The sequence below is a fragment of the Molossus molossus genome, unplaced genomic scaffold (assembly GCF_014108415.1).
Source record: "Molossus molossus isolate mMolMol1 unplaced genomic scaffold, mMolMol1.p scaffold_m16_p_15, whole genome shotgun sequence".
Classification (NCBI taxonomy): Eukaryota; Metazoa; Chordata; class Mammalia; order Chiroptera; family Molossidae; genus Molossus; species Molossus molossus.
Genome location: NW_023425350.1, coordinates 14,665,153 through 14,686,806, shown reverse-complemented (window position 1 = coordinate 14,686,806; position 21,654 = coordinate 14,665,153). Strand labels below are relative to the sequence as shown.

At 54.3% G+C, this 21,654-nt stretch overlaps 1 protein-coding gene across 1 annotated transcript in view; it reads left to right on the top strand.

The window, feature by feature from the left end:
• The window catches only part of ADCY3 (adenylate cyclase 3), a 63,982-nt gene that overhangs the window by 38,082 nt on the left and 4,246 nt on the right, over window positions 1–21,654 (top strand). Inside the window, exons 4-16 of the mRNA XM_036262545.1 lie at window positions 6,700–6,830; window positions 7,346–7,457; window positions 7,566–7,693; window positions 8,955–9,113; window positions 9,783–9,960; window positions 12,621–12,749; window positions 14,254–14,396; window positions 14,522–14,683; window positions 16,217–16,304; window positions 17,131–17,247; window positions 19,028–19,287; window positions 19,584–19,649; window positions 21,012–21,093. Of these exons, the coding sequence (XP_036118438.1) occupies window positions 6,700–6,830; window positions 7,346–7,457; window positions 7,566–7,693; window positions 8,955–9,113; window positions 9,783–9,960; window positions 12,621–12,749; window positions 14,254–14,396; window positions 14,522–14,683; window positions 16,217–16,304; window positions 17,131–17,247; window positions 19,028–19,287; window positions 19,584–19,649; window positions 21,012–21,093 (1,755 nt within the window). The remainder of the gene's footprint in view (window positions 1–6,699; window positions 6,831–7,345; window positions 7,458–7,565; window positions 7,694–8,954; window positions 9,114–9,782; window positions 9,961–12,620; window positions 12,750–14,253; window positions 14,397–14,521; window positions 14,684–16,216; window positions 16,305–17,130; window positions 17,248–19,027; window positions 19,288–19,583; window positions 19,650–21,011; window positions 21,094–21,654) is intronic.

Sequence of the window (21,654 nt, the reverse complement as noted above, 5' to 3'; positions counted from 1 at the left end):
GGGACTGTATGGCTTCCAGGTGGCCTGGACACTCCAAGAATCTGGGTAAATCAGGACCAGAACAGACGTTTGTGGACAGCTGTGTCTGCTCACAGCCTGTGAGGGGTTGTCCTGACGTATTTGTGTGTGTGTACACAACACATGTAGGACACACGGGCACACGCAAGGACACGCGCATCGTCAGACAAGCAGACTCACTCAGACACCACCTCACACAGCCACCAGGGCACTGCCAGTGTCTTTCCTCCATCTCCTTTTACAAGGATGTTGTAGAAACTTAGTTTCTATTCAGCCAAGCTCATTTCTCCAAACCCCTGCTGGCCACCTGGCTGTAATTAACTCCTGAGTGCCTCATCATAGTGTCCGCTGTCACAGCTGGGGCCCCTGGGAGCCGTGCTGGCCCCCTTCCCCGGTCCCAGGCTTGACCGCTTCCTTCCCAGCCCGGGCTGAGGTGGTGCTGACAGGCTGCCCGGCCAGGGCCACACAGCTCCCCCAACAGCTCAGCAAGCAACGTCCTGGGCCACTGTGGCCACTTCGCCAGGGATCAGGACACCGTCCTGCTGCACCCGGTCAGTCTGCCACCCGAGTCTGCTCACCACCTGGGTGGGCCTGGGGTGCTGCTCCCCAGGATCTGGGCAGTGTTTGCTCTACTCAGAGAGCCCGCTGGAGACTTCCAGGGCTTGTTCTTCCTTTCTGAGACCTCGTTTGCTGCTGCTCCGGGAGAGGTTCAGGGCTTTGACTCTCGTTAGTGTGTTTTTAGGATAATCATCAGAGCCTTGTGGGGCTGGGCAGGGGCTGGGGAGCGGCCCAGCCCTCCATGGCCAGGGTGTGGCGGGTCCCATCCTCTGGGCCAGCCCTCCCTGTGCCCCCCGGGGCCTCCTCACGCTCAGCTGGGAGCTCACCACCTCAGGGCAGCAGGTTCTTCACTTAGACTGTTGTGACTTCTAGAGAGTTCCTCCTCTGGAAGCAAGTCCGCTTCCCAGCAGCCTCCTCTCATTAGCGTTCCCTCAAGGGGCCTCCAGAGCAGGGCTCCCCCCTTTCCACCCAGCAGCTCCCGCAGACATAAAGGATGTCCCCCAGTGCTTCTCCGGGCTGACTCCCAACCCCTCAGTCCGCCTGCAGATGCCTGCCTCAGGCTCCTCACCTCGTGGGCAGTCCCTGGTGAAGGCCTAGGTGATGTTTCCTTGTGGGAGGCCCAGGGGTCTACCACCTCCTCATCCAAGAGCTTGACTTTTTTTTTTTAATCCTCACCCAAGGATACTTTATTTTTTTTTGGCATTTATCTTCAGAAAGAGCGGGAGGGAGGAAGAGAGGAAAAGAGAGAGACAAACATTGATGTAAGAGAGACATATCAACCAGTTGCCACCCACATGACCCCAACCAGGGCCAGGGATGAACTGCAACTGAGGTACGTGCCCTTAGCAGGAATCGAACCTGGGACTCTCTGGTCTGCGGGCTGACACTCCAACCACTGAGCCAAACCAGCCAGGGCCGAGGATATGTTTTTTGTTGTTGTTTGTTTTTTGTTTTATCCTCACCCGAGGATATTTCTCCATTTTTTGTACAGATAGAGTGGGAGGGAGAGAGAGGAAGGGAGAGAGAGAGAGAAACATCGATGTGAAGGGACACATCGAGTGGCTGCCACCCGCACGACCAACCAGGGCCGGGGACAAACTGCAACCGAGGTACATGCCCTTAGCGGGAACCGAACCCGGGTCTCTCTGTACCGCAGGCCGACGCTCTAACCGCTGAGCCAAACCGGCCAGGGCCGAGGATATGTTTTTATTGATTTTGAGAGAGAGAGACAGAGAGAAACATTCATGTGCAAGAAACATCGATCAGTTGCCTCCCATTTGTGCCCCAACCCACAACCTTTTTGGTACACGGGATGACGCTCTTACCATGGAACCACCTGGCCAGGGCAAGACACTTGACTTCTGTTAAAGACCAAGAGGCTTATTTAGGTGCCACTTTATGCTGTGAAGTTATTTAAAATCTAATAGTATCTTAAATGGTTATTAGACTTTTCATTCCCAGTCTTGATACACTTTACCTCTCCCAATCTGTTCTCTTGTAGTTGGTTTTCGGGACTTAACTACATTTGAATGTTACCCAGTGTGTTTTTCCAGATCACTCTGTGGTAGAACCCACGTGAACTGATTGTCCTGGTGGCATGCCACCCTCTCATTTTGTAAATGCTGCATAGGCCTCTGTGTCTTCTGAAGTTCTCCTTTGGGGAGAATTTGGACACTTTGAACAGGAAAGAGGCCTAAGAGATCACCCGTTTTATGAGGCATGGAACCCAAGGGGGCAAAGCACGCGCCCAGGGTCAGGGGCCTTAGCAGCCTAACCCCAGGTCAGTGATTTTTGCTTCGCGCCCCCCCCCCCCCCCCAAGCCTCAGATGGTGAGGTAACGCCTCTTCTCTACAAGTTTTTCTTTTTTATCCTTACCCGAGGACATTTTTCCATTTTTTGTTCAGATAGAGTGGGAGAGAAAGAGAGAGAGAGAAACATCGACGTGAAAGGGACACATCGAGTGGCTGCCTCCCGTACGACCCAACCAGGGCCAGGGACAAACTGCAACCGAGGTACATGCCCTTAGCAGGAACCGAACCCAGGTCTCTCTGGACTGCAGGCCGACGCCCTAACCGCTGAGCCAAACCGGCCAGGGCCGACAAGCTTTTCTTTAATTTTTAAAAAGCCTCCTTTGGAGTTAGTCATCATTATCTGTCTGTCTGTCTCTTCATCCCCCAACTGATAACCCTTCCTTTGGTCCAGACCATCAGATGTTCAAGGTAGCTTCAAGGTAAGTGAGGGGGTCCTATCCTCACAGTCCAGCTACCACCGAGGGTCATTGAGTCCTAGGTCCAGGAGTGAAGCAGCCACACGCCAGAACCCAGGGCGCCGCAAACCCAAGAAGCACAGGCCTGAGAAAGGCGACTTTTGTGCTCACACATCGTTTTTGTAGAGAAGATGATGCGGACGGGTCATAGCGTGAAACCGACCAAAAACATCCACATGCTGAACAATAAGCCTTAGAACTCAGAATACGGGGGTTTTAATAGGTGGAGTGCCAGTGTCATTCAGTTTTGAAAATGGCATTACAAACCAACTACTTTCAAAAATAAAAAGGGGTTCAGGGGAAAGAAAAGGTTATCTAAATTGTCCTGCGCCCTGCCCCTCCCCCCTCAGCTTGTTCGTGGCAGCCTTTGGTCCCATCTCCCTCCACGGTGAGCTCTTCGGGTGTGGTCATCAGCAGTGGCGGGCACACGGGACCTCTGCGGCCGCAGTGTGCGTCCCGGTGTCTGGAGGTGGGCTGCTGCTCCCACCTGCTGCGAGTCTCACTGCTGCCCTGCCCGCTGGCTTTGACTCCCAGTGCTCTGCCTCTTTCCTTGGCCACCGCCTCTTCCAACAGTCCTAAAATGCTGCTTCCCAACTTCAGGGGGACGCAAGCCAGAGTGTCCTTGGGTTGCTGCCTCACAGCATCAGCCTGGGTGGTGAGGGGCTCAGCGGGGAGGCGTTCCCGTGGTCAGAGAGCCCTGGGTTCTAGCTCTGGTTCTGGGTGTGCCACTAACTCTGAGGAACTCGAGACAAACACTCAGCCCCTCCATGCCGCTGGTCACCTGCGGAAGGAACGGAGTCTGTTACACATATGTGAAAATAGGGGCAGCTGAGGAAGTTCCAGCAAAGGGACGGTGTTGTTATTGGCTGTCGGGCCATGTGCCTGGGGAGCTGCTGTGTTCCCGGGGCCTGCAGAAGCGGTGGCCAGGCGGGTGCTCCACCACACGTCCCCAGAGCCGCTGGCCCCTCCTTTCTCAGGTTCGATGTCAGGAGTCTGGAGCCAGCCCAGCGCCCAGCAAGGGTCTTTTCTTTCTAAAAAAACTGGTCGTGGTAGACAAGCCCGAGTCAGGGTCACTGCTGGACGCCACAGGAAGTTTGTGTTTATTTCCAGTTTGAAAAGTATTTTTAAAAAGCAGCAGCAGCAGGACACCAACTGCACAGCATTGTGAAAACCGTTTCCGGTTTTCCCTGGATCCATCTCCCGAGTACATGGCTCTTCGACACCATCCTCCGCCTCTATCCAGATGCACGCTGCCTGCCTCTTCTGTCATCGTCATCTTGTTGCAAGTTTTTATCGAGAGAGTTCTAAGGTGGCATCATCTTCCATCCAGGGGACAGGTCACAATTTAGCCCTTCGTGGGCCATGTTAGCCGCTTGCAGTTTTCCCCTCGAGTGTAAGTGACGCTACAACGAATTTCCTCTTCACATGTAGCTTTTTACTTCTTTTGGATTATTTTTGCTGGATAAATTCCCAGAAGAGTCATGAATGGGTCAGAAGCTTGGAACTTTCTTATGACTCCCGAAACATATAGCAACTGCTATTTTAGGAAGAGCGGGTTCTGCCTCGGTGCTGAGGAGACATCCCCCCCACCCCCAGCACCGGGCCCCAGGTGGCCCCTTGCCCTTCCCCCTCGTGTCCCCTGTGAGACCCACCAGACAAGTACACCTGGGTTCCAGCCTCCTCCCTCCTCTGAGAACATGGACAAGGTACTGGGGCCTTTTGCCTGGACACCAAGCATGGCTGTCAGGGACCCTGGACATGGCTGAACACTTCTCTAGGAGAACCGGAGATAACACCACACGCTCCTGAAGCGCGTCCAGGAAAGGGCTCAGAACCTCTGAGACTTAAGGGCAGACATTGTGAGAGACAGTCAACTGGGTGGAGGGGAGATGAGTACACCTGGGCAGGGCCGGGGGTGGCAGGTGAGGTGGCGTTGGAGGGTGGTAAGGACGGCTTGTCTACACTGGGGGGGCCACGGAGGAAAGTGGGGGACATGGGACCAGAAAGGCTGGTTGCCACAGTCAGGAGGGCCTCGGTACCCTGGAGAAGTGTGGTGAGGAGAGAGCCACCCAAGGGTGCGGGGCACAGGTATGGCAAGACTCACAGGAGGTCGGAGCCATGAGGGACTGAAGAGGAGCAGCAGTCTGGCTGTTACATCCTGGGGTTGTGACATGGGCCTGGCCGGGGAAGGCGGCCCCTCCTCCACTGCCCACTTGGCCACTCTCCTCCCTTTGACCTCCGCCTGCTAGAATGTTCTTTCCTGCTGAGTCCCTTGGCAACCTCCTGTTCTGCTCCTTTCTCATCTGGCCCGTTTCTCTTTCCTCTGTGGATGCTGCTTGTTCTGGAGCTGTTTCATCAGAATGGCTGCAGGTGGACTCTGCCTGCTTCATTTTGAGGTTGACTCTAAGGTGTCCATGAAGCACACCGATTGACTGGTATAGCCTTGATTTACAACCGTGACTTCGTGTTTGTTCTGATGGTTTTATGCTTTCACTTTGTTTATGCTCTCGAGATGAGTTACGGAAATATATGTAATGCACAAGTGACAGTGCCCCACATCCACCCCCCGCGTCCCAGTGCTCTGGGCTTCGGGCTGCCCCCAATGCCGCCGTGCCCTCCTGCCGCAGCTGCCAGCCTTGGAGCCTGGGCCATGCTGGGGGAGGCGCTGGTTTGCAGGGGAATGGGGACTGGTTGGTGCATGGAGCACCTCATAGGACTTGGTGGGGACCCCGGATTCCTGCCCCAGACCCAGTGCTCACTGCTGCCTCTCGCTACCCCTTCTGCCCTGGGGGCCCAGCAGCTCTGTCCCTAGGCCACCCGTGCGAGCTGGCAGTGCTCCAGGTCTCTGGCTTTGAAATCCTCCTGGAAGCTCGTCATCTTCCCCAGCTAAGAGCTTTTTCCACGGGGCCTGGTGTAGTTGGGTTCCAGAGAAGTCCTCAGACCCCTGTGTCGGGGTGGGATCCCTCAGTGCCCCCTGCTGGGCCCCAGGAGACTGGGCTGCTACTTCCTGGGCTCAGGTGGAACCAGGGCAGGGTGCACCGGGGTTCCTTTGGCTTCTCATCCTGAGCTGTAGGGATGCTATCTGAGAGGTTTCCAGCAGTGGGTGTTGCTGCGGAAATGGGAGAATGATAGTAATAATGACTGTAAGTGCTCAGGCTGGGCAGATAGAGGACATGCCTTGTTATCACCATGTCATTCACTGCAAAAAAGGGCTGATTTTCCCCATGAAAACAGATGGGAGGTGAGGACCCTCTGGTGGTGCAGTGGTGAGCAGGTGGGAGCTCTGGTCTGCAGGCGATCCTGGGGTTGGGGGGAGGCTGCCCTACAGCAGATCTGTCTTCTGCCAGGGAAGCTGGGGCCCTCCCTCTAGCTGGTAGCGGAGGTGGGTGGCCTAGGTACAACACCAGACCCTTGGGGCCTCTTGGCTGCCCACCCAGAGGAGAGCAGAACCTCTACACTGTGGTCCTGCCCCAGGTCCCGCTCGAGGATGCACAGTGAGGAGCAGCGGAGTGGGACCCATAGGCCCTGTCACACTTCCTGTGGCTCAGAGGACGCCTCATAGCCACAGAGCCAAGCCTGGGTTTTTCCTGGGCTCTGGGCTCCCATCAGTACTCCTGAAGGTGCTCAGGCCACAACCCTTGAGCCTGCTCAGTGCAAAGAGCTGCCTGTCCTGGGCTTTTGGCTGCTTCCCAGTGCAGGGTCTGTGCTCTGAGGCCTCTGGCAGGGCAGCTGGTTCCTGGAGGACATCTCATCTCTTGCCAGGGTCAGGGTGTTTCTTGCCTGCAGCGTCTGGACCTGTCCCAGAAGAGCACAGGTCAGACCCTGCGTCCCCATCTACCCGATCCTCTCCTCCATAGGAGAACCTTATGCTCTCCATCCTGCCCAAGCACGTGGCTGACGAGATGCTGAAGGACCTGAAGAAGGACGAGAGCCAGAAGGACCAGCAGCAGTTCAACACCATGTACATGTACCGCCACGAGAATGTCAGGTGCACCAGCCTTGGGCATGGGCTCCCAGAGTGGGATGGGGTGGGGCTCTGGGGCGTCAGCTGGGCACTGCGGCTTTGAGGGTCTCCCCTTGGGCCTAGAAGCGAGGCCATCCCCACAGTGTGAGCCCTGCTGCAGAGCAGCCTTGCTGATGGGCGTCGGGGCTGAGCCATGCTTGAGGCTGTGTGGTTCAGCCCCATTGTACCAACATCACCCAGAGCTGGGAGGTGCCATCTGTGAGGCTGCCCAGCCATTCAGGGCCAGCCCTGGGGCTCCTGCTAGGAAGGATGCCTTCATCCTGGGCAGGAGTGAGGCAGCGTGGGGAGGGGGCTCCATAGAGGGAAGTCAACAAGGGTAAGCCCCCAATTCACCCTCATTTAAAGTGCCAGGATCTCACTGCTTTGGGGCTTGAGCAGGGACCTGCTCCCCTGTGGTCCTGGCTGCCGTGTGTTGGGAGCGGGAGGCGTGGTGTCAGGTGCGTGGCTCGAGCCTGACCACAGCGCCCTCTTCCCTGCAGCATCCTCTTTGCAGACATTGTGGGCTTCACCCAGCTGTCTTCTACCTGCAGCGCCCAGGAGCTCGTGAAGCTGCTCAATGAGCTCTTTGCCCGCTTCGACAAGCTGGCAGCCGTGAGTGCCTTCGTGGCCTGTGCCCGGCTCCCATGAATCCGCCCCACCTGTCCCTCCTCCCCCCACCCAAGGCAGAGCTCATGTCACAGCCATGCCCTGCCCTTTCAGAAATACCACCAGCTGCGGATTAAGATCCTGGGTGACTGTTACTACTGCATCTGTGGCCTGCCTGACTTCCGGGAGGACCACGCTGTCTGCTCCATCCTCATGGGGCTCGCCATGGTGGAGGCCATCTCGTAAGTGGGTGCCCCTGTGAGAAGGGGGGTGCCTGGACCCATGAGAAATGCAGGCCTTCTGCAGGTCTGTTGTGGTGGCCCAGAATCCCCCAGACCCCCTGGGAGGGATTTATTCAGGCATGTAATGCGGATACAGCGATGTTATGTGGGATGTAGGTTTGGTTGTCAGGGCCTCGGTCCCCAGCTCTGGAGGTTGGGATGACTGTTGAGTAAGACTTCCACGGCCTCCGAGAGGTGCTTTTCCAGCCTCAGTCTGCACTGCTTTTTCTCCTGGAAGTTGCAGTTGTAATGAAATGCCCACGCTGCTCCCATTTACTGGATTTCTCCCCAGGTGTTCCCTGTCCCTTCCCCCTGGGTTTCTCACCATGGCCCCTAGGCAGACTGGCGCAGGGCTCGCCATGCCCACCTCCCAGATGAGAAGGTCCCTGTACAGCAGAGAGGTGACTGCTGAGGTCACCAGGCGTGTGGGGCAGCAGAGGGGGTGGTGAGCTCTCCTACCCTTGCTCTTCCCCATTGCGTCACCGCTCAGGTGACAGAGGCCCTAGCTCACTGTGGTCCCTCCATCCCCTCAAGGCCTCTGGTGGGTGCTCCCTCCAGTACTGGCCTGGAAATGAATGCTGCCTTCCCCCAGGGGCTGTAGTTCAGGGCTAGGGACTCCCCTCTGCTCCCCTCACCATTAGGCCAAGTACTGAACCCCTTTGTCTCTTCCTGGAGTTCTCAAGCAAGGAGCTGTACCCTTGGCTCGTGCCACACCCAGCACAGGGCCTGGCCCATCCCAGATGCTCAAGTGGACTATCACCTGCACCAATAAATAAATGGGTGATTAGAAGAGAGCAACTGGCCCGGTTGGTGTGGCTCAGTGGTTGAGTATCGACCCATGCACCAGAGGTCGCCGGTTTGATTCCCGGTCAGGGCATGTGCTCAGGTTGTGGGCTCAATCCCCAGTACGGGGTGTGCAAGAGGTGGCCAGTTGATGTTCTCTCTCATCGATGTTTCTGTCTCTCTCTCCCTCTCCCTTCCCCTCTCTCTAAAATTAATACAGAAAAAAAAATTTAAAAAGCAACTGGAGGTCCCTTGAGAAGAGGGCTGGGGGCTATCCTCTGCGTGCTCAGCTCAAAGGCAGACAGAAAGCTGAGGGGCACCCAGTTAGCCCCGTTGGCCGAGAGGGGAAGAAGCCCATGTGGGATCCCTCCTGCAGGGCGAGGGGGCTGGCACCTGGCTGCAGGCACGCCTGACCCCTCCTCCTCTCTGTACCTGGCAGGTATGTGCGGGAGAAGACAAAGACCGGGGTGGACATGCGTGTGGGGGTGCACTCGGGCACTGTGCTGGGGGGCGTCCTGGGCCAGAAGCGCTGGCAGTATGACGTGTGGTCCACCGATGTCACTGTGGCCAACAAGATGGAGGCTGGCGGCATCCCCGGGTGAGTGAGCATTCCTTCCAGCGGGCAGGTGTGAGGGAGGGAGGGGTCACCCCTCAGGTCTGTGGCCTGGACAAGGGACACGGGCCCCCTTCCCGCCAGGAGCAGCATTCCCCCCCCCCCCCCCCGAGGTGCCTGCCTCCTTGGTCTGAGGTTGGCTGTGGCCTCTCCTGCCAGGATCTCTTCAGCCGTCTGTCCTCTCGTCTCCTTTACCCACTTGTGGGGCTGCCGGGCTCTGACGTGGTCACAGTTGTCGCCACTTCAGTCAGGGCGCCCCTCTGGAGGGTATCACGACTGTGATGACCTGCAGCACGGAGGCAGGCTCGCTGTCACCACGGCCCGCTCATCTTCCTGAGCTGCCATAGACTTGGCGGCAGGCTGAGGACCTGGCCAAACCCGCCTGGGTCAGGGAGCTTCCCTCAAGGACAGTCACACATCTGTCCCTCAGTGGGGACCCCCAGAAGTGGGCCCATGCCCCCTGAAAGCAGGTGCTGCGACAGAGGCTCCCTCTGACTTTTGAGTTCAGAGCAGACTGCATTTCCTCGGCTCGTCTGGTGGCCTCGGCCGCCGTGGGGACAGTTTTATTCCTGCTCTAGGGGTTTAGCACCGAGGCTCAGGGGGCAGGTGCTGCGCTGCCCACGTGCCCGAGGTCCATCAGGTCTCCCCCTGCAGGCGGGTGCACATCTCCCAGAGCACCCTGGACTGCCTGCGGGGCGAGTTCGACGTGGAGCCCGGCGACGGGGGCAGCCGCTGTGATTACCTGGAGGAGAAGGGCATCGAAACCTACCTCATCATTGCGTCCAAGCCAGAGGTGAAGAAAACTGCTACCCAAAATGGCCTCAATGGCTCGGTGAGTCTCCGCCCACCGCCTGAACCCGGGACGGAGAGGGGGGATTCACAGAGAAGTGGAGAGGAGTCAGCAGGACTTGAAGATGGTGGAATATGAGCTGTGAGGGACAGGTTGGCGTCACAGTGACGCTGAGTCCCTTGGAGCAGGTGACTAGAGGCCTCCTTTCAGAAGGCAAACTGGTTTCTGGAGATGGTACGTGTCATTCATGGCAAGGGACTGTGCAGTGTCCTGTCACTGGGCACGTGCAGGTGGAGCTCAGGAGAGGGCTGGGTTGCCGGGAGGGTCCCTGCAGGGAGGAAGTGACGTGGGTGCAAAGGGAGAGAGCATGGAGCAGAGGGAGGCAGCGGGCTGGACTGGGCATGGAGCCAAGGAGGACTATGCCCCGTCCTTACTCAGCTTGGCCATTCCCCACCCCCTGGCCAGGCTCTTCACTCGCTTTTTACCTTCATTCAAGTGAAAGACGAAGCCATAATATCTCACTGTTTTCATCTCATCTTTAGTTATCTGTAAGGCTGGACACTTTTAATGTGGTTGTTAACCAGGTGATTTTCTGAGAATTGCATGTTCATGTCTACCCTTTGAGGGTTTCGCTCTCTCCGAATTTCAGGAGTTCTTTGTTGAGAGGAATGAACCCGTTGTCATGTGGCAGTCATGAGACATTTTAGCAGGCATCCCCTCCTGCCAGCACTTGGTACACCCCTCGCAGGGAATGGATGTTTAGCTGCTGGAGGTGACCAGTTGCTTCACCCCAAGGCTGTGCAGCATCTGTCAGCCCCAGTGTGCGTGGGGCAGGAAGCAGCCTGGTGTGACTATCAGGAGCTCACATGCTCAGCATCACAGTTGCTCAGGAAGTCTCCGCTCCAGCTTCAGGTGGACTCGGATGAGGCGATGTTGACATCCTAGCCGCTCCCCAATCATTCAGACGTGATCGTGCATGAATGATACCGGGAGGGTGGTGGGAAGAAGGAAGGAAAGTGGAGAGTGGCTTCTCTGGAAGTCACAGGAGCAAACAGTTCCGTTTGCAGAACTCGCTCCCGGGTTTAGTTGAGTAAAGTGATGAGAGCGTGAGCAGACAGCTCGCATCTATACTGACCCTGTCTCCAGTCTCATTGTCTGAAACGCCATCTCGGACCACTCCCAAACCTCAGCCCAGCCAGCTCCCCTGCACTCAGCTTGGCCGCGTATGCCTCTCCGTCTGTGCAGACCGGGCAGCTGGTGCATAGCCGAGGTCCCGATCCTCTCCACGCTGAAACCGCTCCTTGCTCAGTCGTCCTCGTCTCAGTGAGCAGCCACTCCGTTCTTTCAGCTGCTCAGACCACAAACTTGAACGATCTCCATGACTCCTCTTGTTACCATCCATGCACCAGTCCCGTTGGCATTTCTTGCAAGATGGAGTTCTGACTGTTCACTTCTCACAGTCCACAGCTGCCATCCTATCCGTGTTGCTGTTGTCTCCTGTAGGATCACCGCAGTAGTATCCCAATCAGTCACTCTCCTTCTGCCCTTGCTCCCTACCCCGTTTTCTTTTTCAACACAGCAAAGTGATCCTGCTAAAATGTTAAGTGAAATCATGTCACTCCCCTGCTCAGAACCCGTCACTGGTGTCCCATCTCATGCAGAGGAACAGCTAAAGTCCTTCAGATGTCAGGGAGACCGGCCAGAACCGGGCCTCACCGCCCTGTCCCCTTCTCCCTCCCTCTGCTCCGGCAGCATTGGCTCGGGACTGCTGCTTGGCTCCCTGGGTGCGCGCCTGTTCCAAGGCCTTTGCACCAGCCGCTCCCTCTTCCTGGAACCCCCGTCCCCAGACAAGCTGCACGGTTTGTTCCTTCAGGTCTTCAGTGGAATGTCATCTTCACGTGACACTTCCCCAGGCCTGCTCTTTATAGTCACACTCCCCAGCAACCCCTGACTTTCTCTTCCTCCAGAGCACTTTCTCCGTATGTACTGACAACCTGACTACCTTTCCTCCCTAGAATGTGAACTCTCGAGGTCAGGGCACTTTGTCCATATTGCCAGGAATTAGATGAGTTCTGTCACATCTAGGTACTCAGTTAATACTTATTAAATGAATGATTTTCCTGTGTGATTGTGTTTAACTTATTGTATCAAGTAAAAATACTCATCAGTGGGGACACTGGGTTATGGAATATTCAGATTTTTGGAAGACAATTAACAGGGCTCTACACCAAAAAAGATCTCTGTGAATCATTGTTATTAACTGTTTTAGAACTAGGAATGGGAGCCCTGGCCAGTAGGCTCAGTTGGTTGGGCATCGTCCTGTGCATCAAAAGGTACCAGTTTGATTCCCAGTTGGGGCACATGCCCCGGTTATAGGCTTGATCCCCAGTAGGGGTTGTGCAGGAGACAGCCGATCAATGTCCCGCTCTCACATTGATGTTTCTCTTTCTCGCTCTCCCGTTCTCTCTCTCAAAATCAATAAAAATATTTTAAAAAAAGAAATAGGAATAGGAATACTAGGACAAGTTTTAATAATAGAAATTAATACTAGAGAATTATAGCACTTCATACTAATGTTCTAAAGGAGGAATGGAGCAGTGAAATTCTAAGTCTATAAGGCTTCTGAACTCTGGTGAGGAGGTTCCACAGGGTGGGGGCAGTTGGCAGTCCAGTGTCCCTGATGGCCACTGCTTCCACTGCAGGCCCTGCCAAATGGAGCGCCAGCTTCCTCGAAGCCCAGCTCCCCTGCCCTTATCGAGACCAAGGAGCCCAATGGGAGTATCCACACCAGCGGTTCCACCTTGCAGGAGCCTGAGGAGCACGATGCCCAGGTATGTGCAGGCCTGGGGCCAGGATGTGGGCAGGGACAGGGAGGCCAGTGTTGCCGCACAGAGTCCTGTGCTCAGAATGGGAGGGCTGGCCACCAGCCTGGGCTCTGCTCCTTGTTACCAGTTTAACAAGTGACCTCCCCCCAAACCCCAGTCCCATGTCTTCTTGTCATTTACATGGGGCCGGGGGAGGGGTAACATCAAAAGAGGTGTTCACCTCTGAGGCCTTGCCTAGCTCCGATGTCCCAGAGTCCTGCAGATTTGAGGGCAGGGAGGACATCCATGGAAAATCCTAGTTTCTAAGACTGTTTGGAAGTGAGACTTTGAGCTTACCTCTCTGGCTAGGTCCAGACTCCACAGGTCCATGGCCAGATGCAGGATTTCTAAAGGAATTAACATGCCATATCCCCGAGGACAGGTCTGTCCCAGGAGAGCAGCCAGGATCTGGTCACTACTAGGCTTCCTGAGTGCAGTCGCTGTTGGGGGCAGCTGCCCAGAGACAGGAATCTGCCAGCTGAGGCTGCTGGGCTGCGGCGCGGCCTGTCCCCAGGGGCAGAGCTGCCCGGTGGTGAGAGCAGGTGCCGAGAACACGGACGGAGCCAGCTGAAAGGAGACTGGGTTTCTCTTGAGTCCCACCACACTCAGTCGTGTTCCCTGCTTGATTCCGTGGAAAGTGGAAATACAGACTCAATGTTAACTCCCTAACAAGGACACAGACCTTTAGTGGCCTGTGACTTTTTGTGTCCTCACTAGTTTGTGTCACGTGCTCTGGGTGTGCCTCAGGGACAGAGGTCCTCGGTGCTGGGACAGCATCTCCTTCATTTTACAGAGAAGGAAATTGGGGCAGGGGAGCATGGATCCCATGGGTCAAACTGTCAACCAGTGACCCCTAAGCTTAAGACCAGGGGATCTTGGCTCTGGCTTCCAGGTGCACCCCGGGGCCCATACAGAAGGCTCTCACGTGCCCAGTCTCGATTCATATTTTTGGAGGTGATGCTTTTCCTCTGCGACTGGGAATAAAAATGGCAGTGGGTGCCCCAGCCTCACTACTCCACTAGGGACACAACCTTCTCTTGTCTCCCTCACTTCCTCCTCAATATGAAGCAGAAGTGAGCTCCTTCAAGAGTTCCACAAAGCCCTCGGGTTGGGGGTCACTCATGTCCCCAAGGATGCTGATGTGTATGGCTGTGACACCCCCATCCTCTAGCAGGGTGTGCCCGGACCATGCTGACCAGCAGTGGTCATAAATCCCCGGCCTCCTGCTTGGGAGCCAGGCGCTGCTCCCCTGCAGTGTTGCCATTGGTGGTGACCCCTGCAGCTCCCAGGAACTCTGGAAACCAGAAGGCACGTAGCTCTGGGTCCAGACCAGGGGGGAGCTGCGTGTGCTCGCTGGGAAGACTTCCTGGAAAGGGGTTTCTAGAGCCAACGCGTCAGTGTTCGAGTGTGACACCGCTGGCCCCACGTCCTCCAACCCCATCTCCCCCAACTCTGCCACGCTGTCTTATAGGCCGACAACCCCTCGTTCCCCAACCCTCGCCGGAGGCTGCGCCTTCAGGACCTGGCTGACCGGGTGGTGGACGCCTGTGAGGACGAGCGTGAGCTCAGCCAGCTCCTGGACGAGGCCCTGCTGGAGCGGGAGTCTGCCCAGGGGTAAGCGTGCACGTCCTGGCTGTGCTCCTCAGGCCCAGTGCGGTTCTGGAAGTTCATCTCGACTGCCCTCCTGAGAGGCTGAGGTAGAGGTGGCACTTGTGTCTCACTGGCTGGTTTCCCCACAGAGTGAAGGAGAGAAACACCTTCCTCCTGTCCATGCGGTTCATGGACCCCGAGATGGAGACCCGCTACTCAGTGGAGAAGGAAAAGCAGAGTGGGGCCGCCTTCAGCTGCTCCTGCGTGGTCCTGCTCTTCACGGCCCTGGTCGAGATACTCATTGACCCCTGGTGAGGGAGGGGCACCGGCCAGGAGCAGGCCAGAAGCGTGAGGGACGGGGGTGCCTCAGTGGAAGCGTGACATAGGGGCACAGCCCCAGCTAATCTCAGGCCCAAGGAATGTGAGGACTTTGCCCTGAACCCCCGTCCTTCTCTTTGCCCCTGGGGTTCTGGAATAGCACTACCATCAAAATGGGAATCAAACCAGGGCTGAGAAGGGTGAGGGGCAGAGAGATCTAGGGTGTTGGAGACCTTGACTAGCTGGGCCTGAGTGGTTCTGGGATAAGGAGAGACTAGGGATGCTCAACTTCAGTCACCAAGGCAGTGTGGTGCCCCTTCTTGGCTAATCTTAGTAAAGAGAGATTTGGGCTCAGGGCACAGACTGAGCTCTAACACTGCAAGTCCTCTGGGGCAAGGTGGGTGTTCTGGAGTTCTTGCCTTAACTGCCAAAGCCCAAATGAGGGACGACTCCCTCCTCCCTCCCTGCCCCAGCCTATCAGCAGCTCACTCCTGCTCAGGGATTTCCCCATCTGAAAGGAGCTGGTGTGGAGCCCTGTTCCAGTTGGTTTGGGGAACTCGAAAGAGCCGAGGACTCGGTCACCTGATCCTAGATTCCGGACACACTTTACTGTTGGTTGTATGACTGTGAGCATGTCACTAAGGGTCCTGTAAAGCCAAAGCTGATGCTGGTGATAATCTGAGGATAACAGCACCGGCCCTAGCTGACTCTCAGGGCTGTTGTGAGGCTCAAATTCACTCATTCACTTCACAAGTATTTCCTGTCTGCTTTGTGCCTGGGGCTAAGGTCTAGGGATGTAGCAGTGAAGGTAACATAAATAATCCCTGCTCTAGTGGAGTTTACATTCTAGGAGGGGAAGATACACAAGTAATCAAAATATGCATGCAGATGGGTAAGTGCTATGGATAAAAGGTGAGGAGAGATGGGGATGCTGGTAGTGAGCTGAATTTTGGTTTGTTTGCATTTTTACATGGAATGCTCAAAGAAGGCCTCTGACAGGGTGATATTTCAAGGGGTAGGAGGCAACCAAGAATCAGGCACTAGATTAGTAACATGGAGGTTTCCAGGGCTCTCGGCAAGAACAGAGTTGGAATGGGTGTGAGAATGGGAGCTCGAAGGAGCTCAGGAGATAAAGTGGGTGTGAAGGACCATCTCCGAGGCTAACTGAGCAGTCCCCGGCGGAAGGGAGCTGCTGTTCTCACTCGGTCCTTCCACAGCTGTGGGGCAGCGTGCTCATTCCCGAGACAGCCCTTCCTAGGTGTTTACTGGGCTCCGCCTGGGGCATCTGGGAGTCTGCCCTTCTCTGGGAAATGTCCCAGGTCAACAGTGACAGCTAGGGAGGGCCGCACATTCCCAGGCCCTGCTCTCAGCTGGCAGACCTCTGGCATCACAAAGAACTTTTGGGGTACAGGTCTGTGCCTTACTTCCAGGGCCTGCCTTCTGTCTTCTTTCCCTTACTCTCCTGGCCCCTCACACAACCTCACTGCTCCCTCTGGTCCCCTCCCTAACCGCCTTCTCTGTTACAGGCTGATGACAAACTACGTGACCTTTGTGGTCGGGGAGGTCCTGCTTCTGGTCCTGACGATCTGCTCGCTGGCTGCCATCTTTCCCCAGGTAAGAAGCACCTTCTGGCGCAGAAGCCCTCCGAAGCCAGCGTCGCTCCCTGTGAAAGTGCGTATTGACGAAGTTGTGTGTCCTATCAAATCCTTACGAGCACGTTACAGATAGTCTGTTAGGATGGTTCAGGGTTATCCACTCATTCCTTGTTCCATGTTCAGTCATTCATTGACCCTCAGCTGAGCAGCACATTGGGCCGGGCTCAGGGACTCGGACGCTGGAGCGCGCAGGGGTGCGTAAGCGAGTCTAGAGAAATGAGAATCTGTGTAGAAGGGCAGTGGAGGCCCAGCTGGAAGGTGGGTTGGCTCAACTATGAAGGACCTTGAAACCCAGACAAAAGGATTAAGACTTCTACAAGTGGGGGGGGGGGGGGTGCCATGTAGTGTTTAATGAGAATGATAAAGCAAAAGTAGTGTTTCAGGAAAATTAATCTGGCAGGTGGCTTGCCAGGTAATGGAAGATTTAGGTACACTGACCTGGGAAAGGCAGGAATAGCAGTAAAGGTGGCTGGCCCTGAAAATTCTTCTGTCTTGGCCTTATCACTGGAGGCAAGGAGCAGGCTACCGCTGGCTAGTGCAGCCCGTCCGTGTCTTCTGTGGAAAGGGTTCTGCTATCTGGAAGCCATGATAGTTCATAAATACATCACGTAGGAGGGACACACAGCACCAGGATTTCCGTGCTCCCTTCTCAGCTCTGCTGTACTGTCAGTTCTGGCTGACTTACACGCGAAACAGTGCTTTTTAGGTTCCTGGGAGTATTGGGGGCACCCAGTCATGTTTACAAACGAAAAGGCTCATGGCCCTCGAAACTCCCTTCCTTTTAGGCCTTTCCTAAGAAGCTTGTGGCCTTCTCCACTTGGATCGACCGGACACGCTGGGCCAGGAACACCTGGGCCATGTTAGCCATCTTCATTCTGGTTATGGCAAATGTGGTGGACATGGTGAGTTCCTGCTGTCCTTTTGAAGGGGCACTCCATGACATGGGTTTGGAGTAGCATTAGGTTCCTGAACCGATCATCCTGGCCAAACGGAGGGGACCTCTCCGTTTCCTCTCCCCAGGAGACCTCAGAGACTAACTTGTTTCCCCAACTCCTCGCTCCCCCAGAGTTCAAGCACCCAACATCCTGTGCCAGGTGTTTTACATACAATGACTCACTTAATTTTTTAAAATGTTATTTATTTTTTATTTTTCTACCACAGTTTACATTCATGGCTTAATCTCGATAACAATCCCGAGGTCAGTATTATTAACTGTAGTTTCATATGAAGAACTAGTGCTGAGAGGTAATTCACTTGTTTTAAGTCATACAGCCTGTAAGTGAGAGTCAAGAATTGAGGCAGGTCTAAACCCCAGTGCTGTGTGTCCTCCCCTGCGTCTCGCTGCTCCAGGGGTACGCCTGTAAGGGCTCTGCGCGTGTCACGTATTCCCTGCAGTGTGGCTGGTGCCAGGTATCTGTCAGGACCAAGGGAGGCAAACCTCTTCCCATAAAGGAGTTCTCCTGTTTGGCCTTCATCCATTTGAGCACGGCCAGACCGTCCTAGAGCTGGGTCACTGGGGAGAGCAGCTACAAGGCCCAAGTGGCTGAAGGCAGACAAAATCCTCTTCTCTGCTGTCCTTAGTTTATGGAGAAGCCGTGGGTTCCAGGAGGCAGTGGCCAGATGCTTTCTTGGGGAGAAGGGAAAGCAGTTGGAGGCCGAGATCTGTTGATTCGGAGCCACCAGTCATTTATGGAGCACTGGGTTCTGGGAGCCATAGCTGCCGTTCTCTTGCCAGTCGTCACGGCTCCCACCAATTTTAGTGGTACTGTAGACACTTTTTAAAAATCCTACTTTTCCAAATATTATGTGGAATCATTTACTTTATTTTCTTTAACGATCTGAGCACAGGAAAAACTCAGCATGGAGACTTACTGTGGCAGCTGTACAGGTGACACGGCCCGAGGGCCAGCTGCTCTGGAACCTCACATGCCCCTGGGTGGCACGGCACCCACAGTGCAGGGAAGAAAAGCCCCATGCTCTTTGCATGTCAGAACACACCTGAGAGCTGGTGCCTGGATCTGGGGACCAGTGTTTAACAAAGTCATGGACACTGTAGGATGCCTGGAGATCTTGACACACTGGTGGAGGGTGAAAACCCAGGGAGGTAGGGAAACCTTTCACATGCTAGAATCCTGTGCTGGAACTTCCCCAAAGCCAGCCAAGCTCGTGAGTGAAGGTTACAGAAAGTAAGTCAGATTGTTTATGGATGCATTTTCTACTGACTACATCTGCCCAGGAGTGGGACTCATGAAAATTCCAGAAATGGAGGGTTTGAGCAGACTGGCACCATCAAGCAGCTGTGAGGTGTGGGTGACTGGCTGGCCCATGGCCCCTCTTTAACAGTGTGATGTGGGCAAGAGCACACTGGATTTGAACTCGAAGACTGGACTCCCAGCTCTGGCTTTGCAACTTGTAACTGCGCCACCCTGGGCAAGTCCAGCTTCCTTGAGCTTTCTCTACAATGGTGGCACTGCTAGGAACATGCAGGAAATTTCTCTGAACACCAAAAGGGATAATGGTAAAGCTGTTAGTAGGAATGACTAACATTTGTATTATTGTTCCTTGGTAAATTCTTGCACTCTTCCTTCTGGGTGTTTTGGAGGGAGTGTGGGAAGTGACAGCCTTCTGACCAGTCTGCTGTCCCCTTGACCCTGTGTTCTCCTCCATGGTCCTGGCCTCCAGCTGAGCTGCCTCCAGGACTACATGGGATCCAACAATGGCACCGCAGGGATGGCGACAGAGGATGGCTGCGTGGTGAACCCCAAGTATTACAACTATGTCGCTGTGCTGTCCCTCGTCGCCACCATCATGCTGGTGCAGGTCAGCCACATGGTGAAGCTCACTCTCATGCTGCTCGTCTCAGGCGCAGTGGCTGTCATCAACATTTATGCCTGGCGCCCCATCTTCGATGAATATGACCGCAGACGTTTCCAGGAACATGAGTAAGATGAAACATGTTTGGGAATCTGGATTTTCTCCTTCCTTCCAAGTCCCAAGCACCCAATTCAAAGTCATGGGTTTGCACCAAGGTGGCGTTCTGTCTCTGCTAGGACTCAGCAAAGGCTTATATGGGAATCGGGGTTCATGGCTGCTCACAGAGGTGCCAATGAATGGTTGTGAATCTGGGGCAGATCTTCCCATTCCTGAGGAGTAGAAGATCTGCTTGCCTCAGGGTTTGGCTGGGCACCAGCCTCTTGTACTCAGATGGGGCCTGAGTATGCTACTGTCTGTCCAACAGCTTTCCTATGGTCGCCTCAGGGAAGATGCAGATCCTCTCCACTCCTGGGCTTAATGGCACCGGCAGGTAAGGTGACTGCGTTCCCTCTTGGTCTGCTTTTTTGGCTCCTTTCCTCTAGAGCCAGGGAATACTATAAGCCAGAGCCCCACGATCTCACCCTCCAAAGGCATGTGATATGGGATGTTCAAGTGCAGAAGTGAGTATGTACTTCTTTCTAAATAAGGGCTGCAGCAGAGGGAGAATGATTTTGGTATGGACCTGGTCAACCAGAGTCGGAAGAAAGCTTGGAGAGCAGCAGCCACACGGTTTAGAGGGTGGGATAAAGAGGCAGGGATGAGGGGAAGAGAGAAGTCAAATGGATGTGTTGCATTAACTGGCAGGCAGGACAGCCAGCAAGAAACTGAGAAAAGAGCACTGCCTTCGATCTGGAAGATCTGGGTTCTTAACCCACCGCAGTAATTCTCTGTGGGGCTGCAGACAGCCCAGTTTTCCTGAATCTGTTTTATCTCTTAAGGAGCATGGTGGTCTAGAAGCTCTCCAAGGTCCCTTCTAACTCTAAAGTTTTAGAATTTTTATTTCAGTGACCCGACTAGGATTAAGTAAGTTTAAAAAAAGGTTACTAAACAGAAGATGTGTAGAAGGCTTGAATAGGTCCTTCACAAAAGAAGAAATCTAAATGGCCATTAATAAGTAAAAGGCATTTAAGTAATCAGGAAATCCAAATTAAGACCACCACAAAGACCATTACACCCCTACTACTCTGGCAAGGATTAAATCTGATAATACCAAGTACATTGGTAACTCATACACTCATGAGCGGAACATAAATTAGTACAACCACTTTAGAAAAGCATTTGGAATAATTTAAAATAGACCCATGAGCCAGCAATTTCACTGCCACACATGTACCTTAGAGAAACCCATGTACATATATATGTTCCAGGACATGTGTATAAAAATTAATAGCCACAGACATACACACATCTAAGACAAATGAAAACAATCCAGACTATATAAACGGTGAGTGGGTATATAAATTATGGTATATTCATGCAATAGAATACTAATAGCAATGAAAATAACTATATAGCTCCATGCAAAAATTGTACCCTGATCCCATCACCGTGATGGTAATCTCTCCCTTTTCAAATTCTTACATGGTTGTAGCTTACATGGGATCAGCCAGGTGATGCTGTTTTATCAAACATCTGGGGAGCAGCCCTGGTGAGAATGCCAAGTGCAGCCAGGAAGGGCCAAGGTTGGCTGGCTCTTAGGAGCCCAGTGGGAGGCAGTGAATGTGAAGGTGCTCAAGGAACTGGGAATTTAGGGCTTAGGGTAACAGGAAAGAGCACACACCAGTTGGAATAAAACACCTTTCAAGAGGGCAGCACGGCTATCCTTTAAATTGAATCACTCTCTGCCCTGCAGGCTGTCCCTGGTACCTTCCAAGTACACGATGACAGTGATGATCTTCATCATGATGCTGAGCTTCTACTACTTCTCCCGCCATGTAAGTGCCTGCACACCCTCTTCTTTTATTTTGCTTATAACCTATCAGGGCCTCCTGAGGCGTAGGACCCGGATCTAAGAACCCAAGCTCCTAAGGAATGCTGGTTTCCTTTACCCAGTATGGCATGTGGCCCTGTCAAGCCACCACCTTCTCCATTTTCTGTTTTTTTCCTTAGTGATACACTAAGCAAAAACAATTCTTAACCTCCTCCAGGATGCTGAAAGCTGTATGGGGAAGGGGCATCAGAGCCTGGATATAATCTCTATTCCCCAGGCCAGAAGCTCATGGATCTTCCCTCACCCTGGCTCTGGGGGTCACTAATACAGGGAGCCAGAAGAGAAAGGGAAATAAACTGATGAAGTCTTTTGTTTGGTTAAAGGTGGGGAAGAAAGGAAGAAAGGGTAGGGAAGTATCTATGAAAGGGACTTACTGCTGTGTTAGCTCAAGTGCCACCCAGTGGTTGACCAGGGGAAGTACAGCCATCCCACGACACTTCTTGGCCAGCTGAAAATGGGACTCCTCCCTGGGCTAGGAGGTCCCCACCACCACCACCCACAAGTC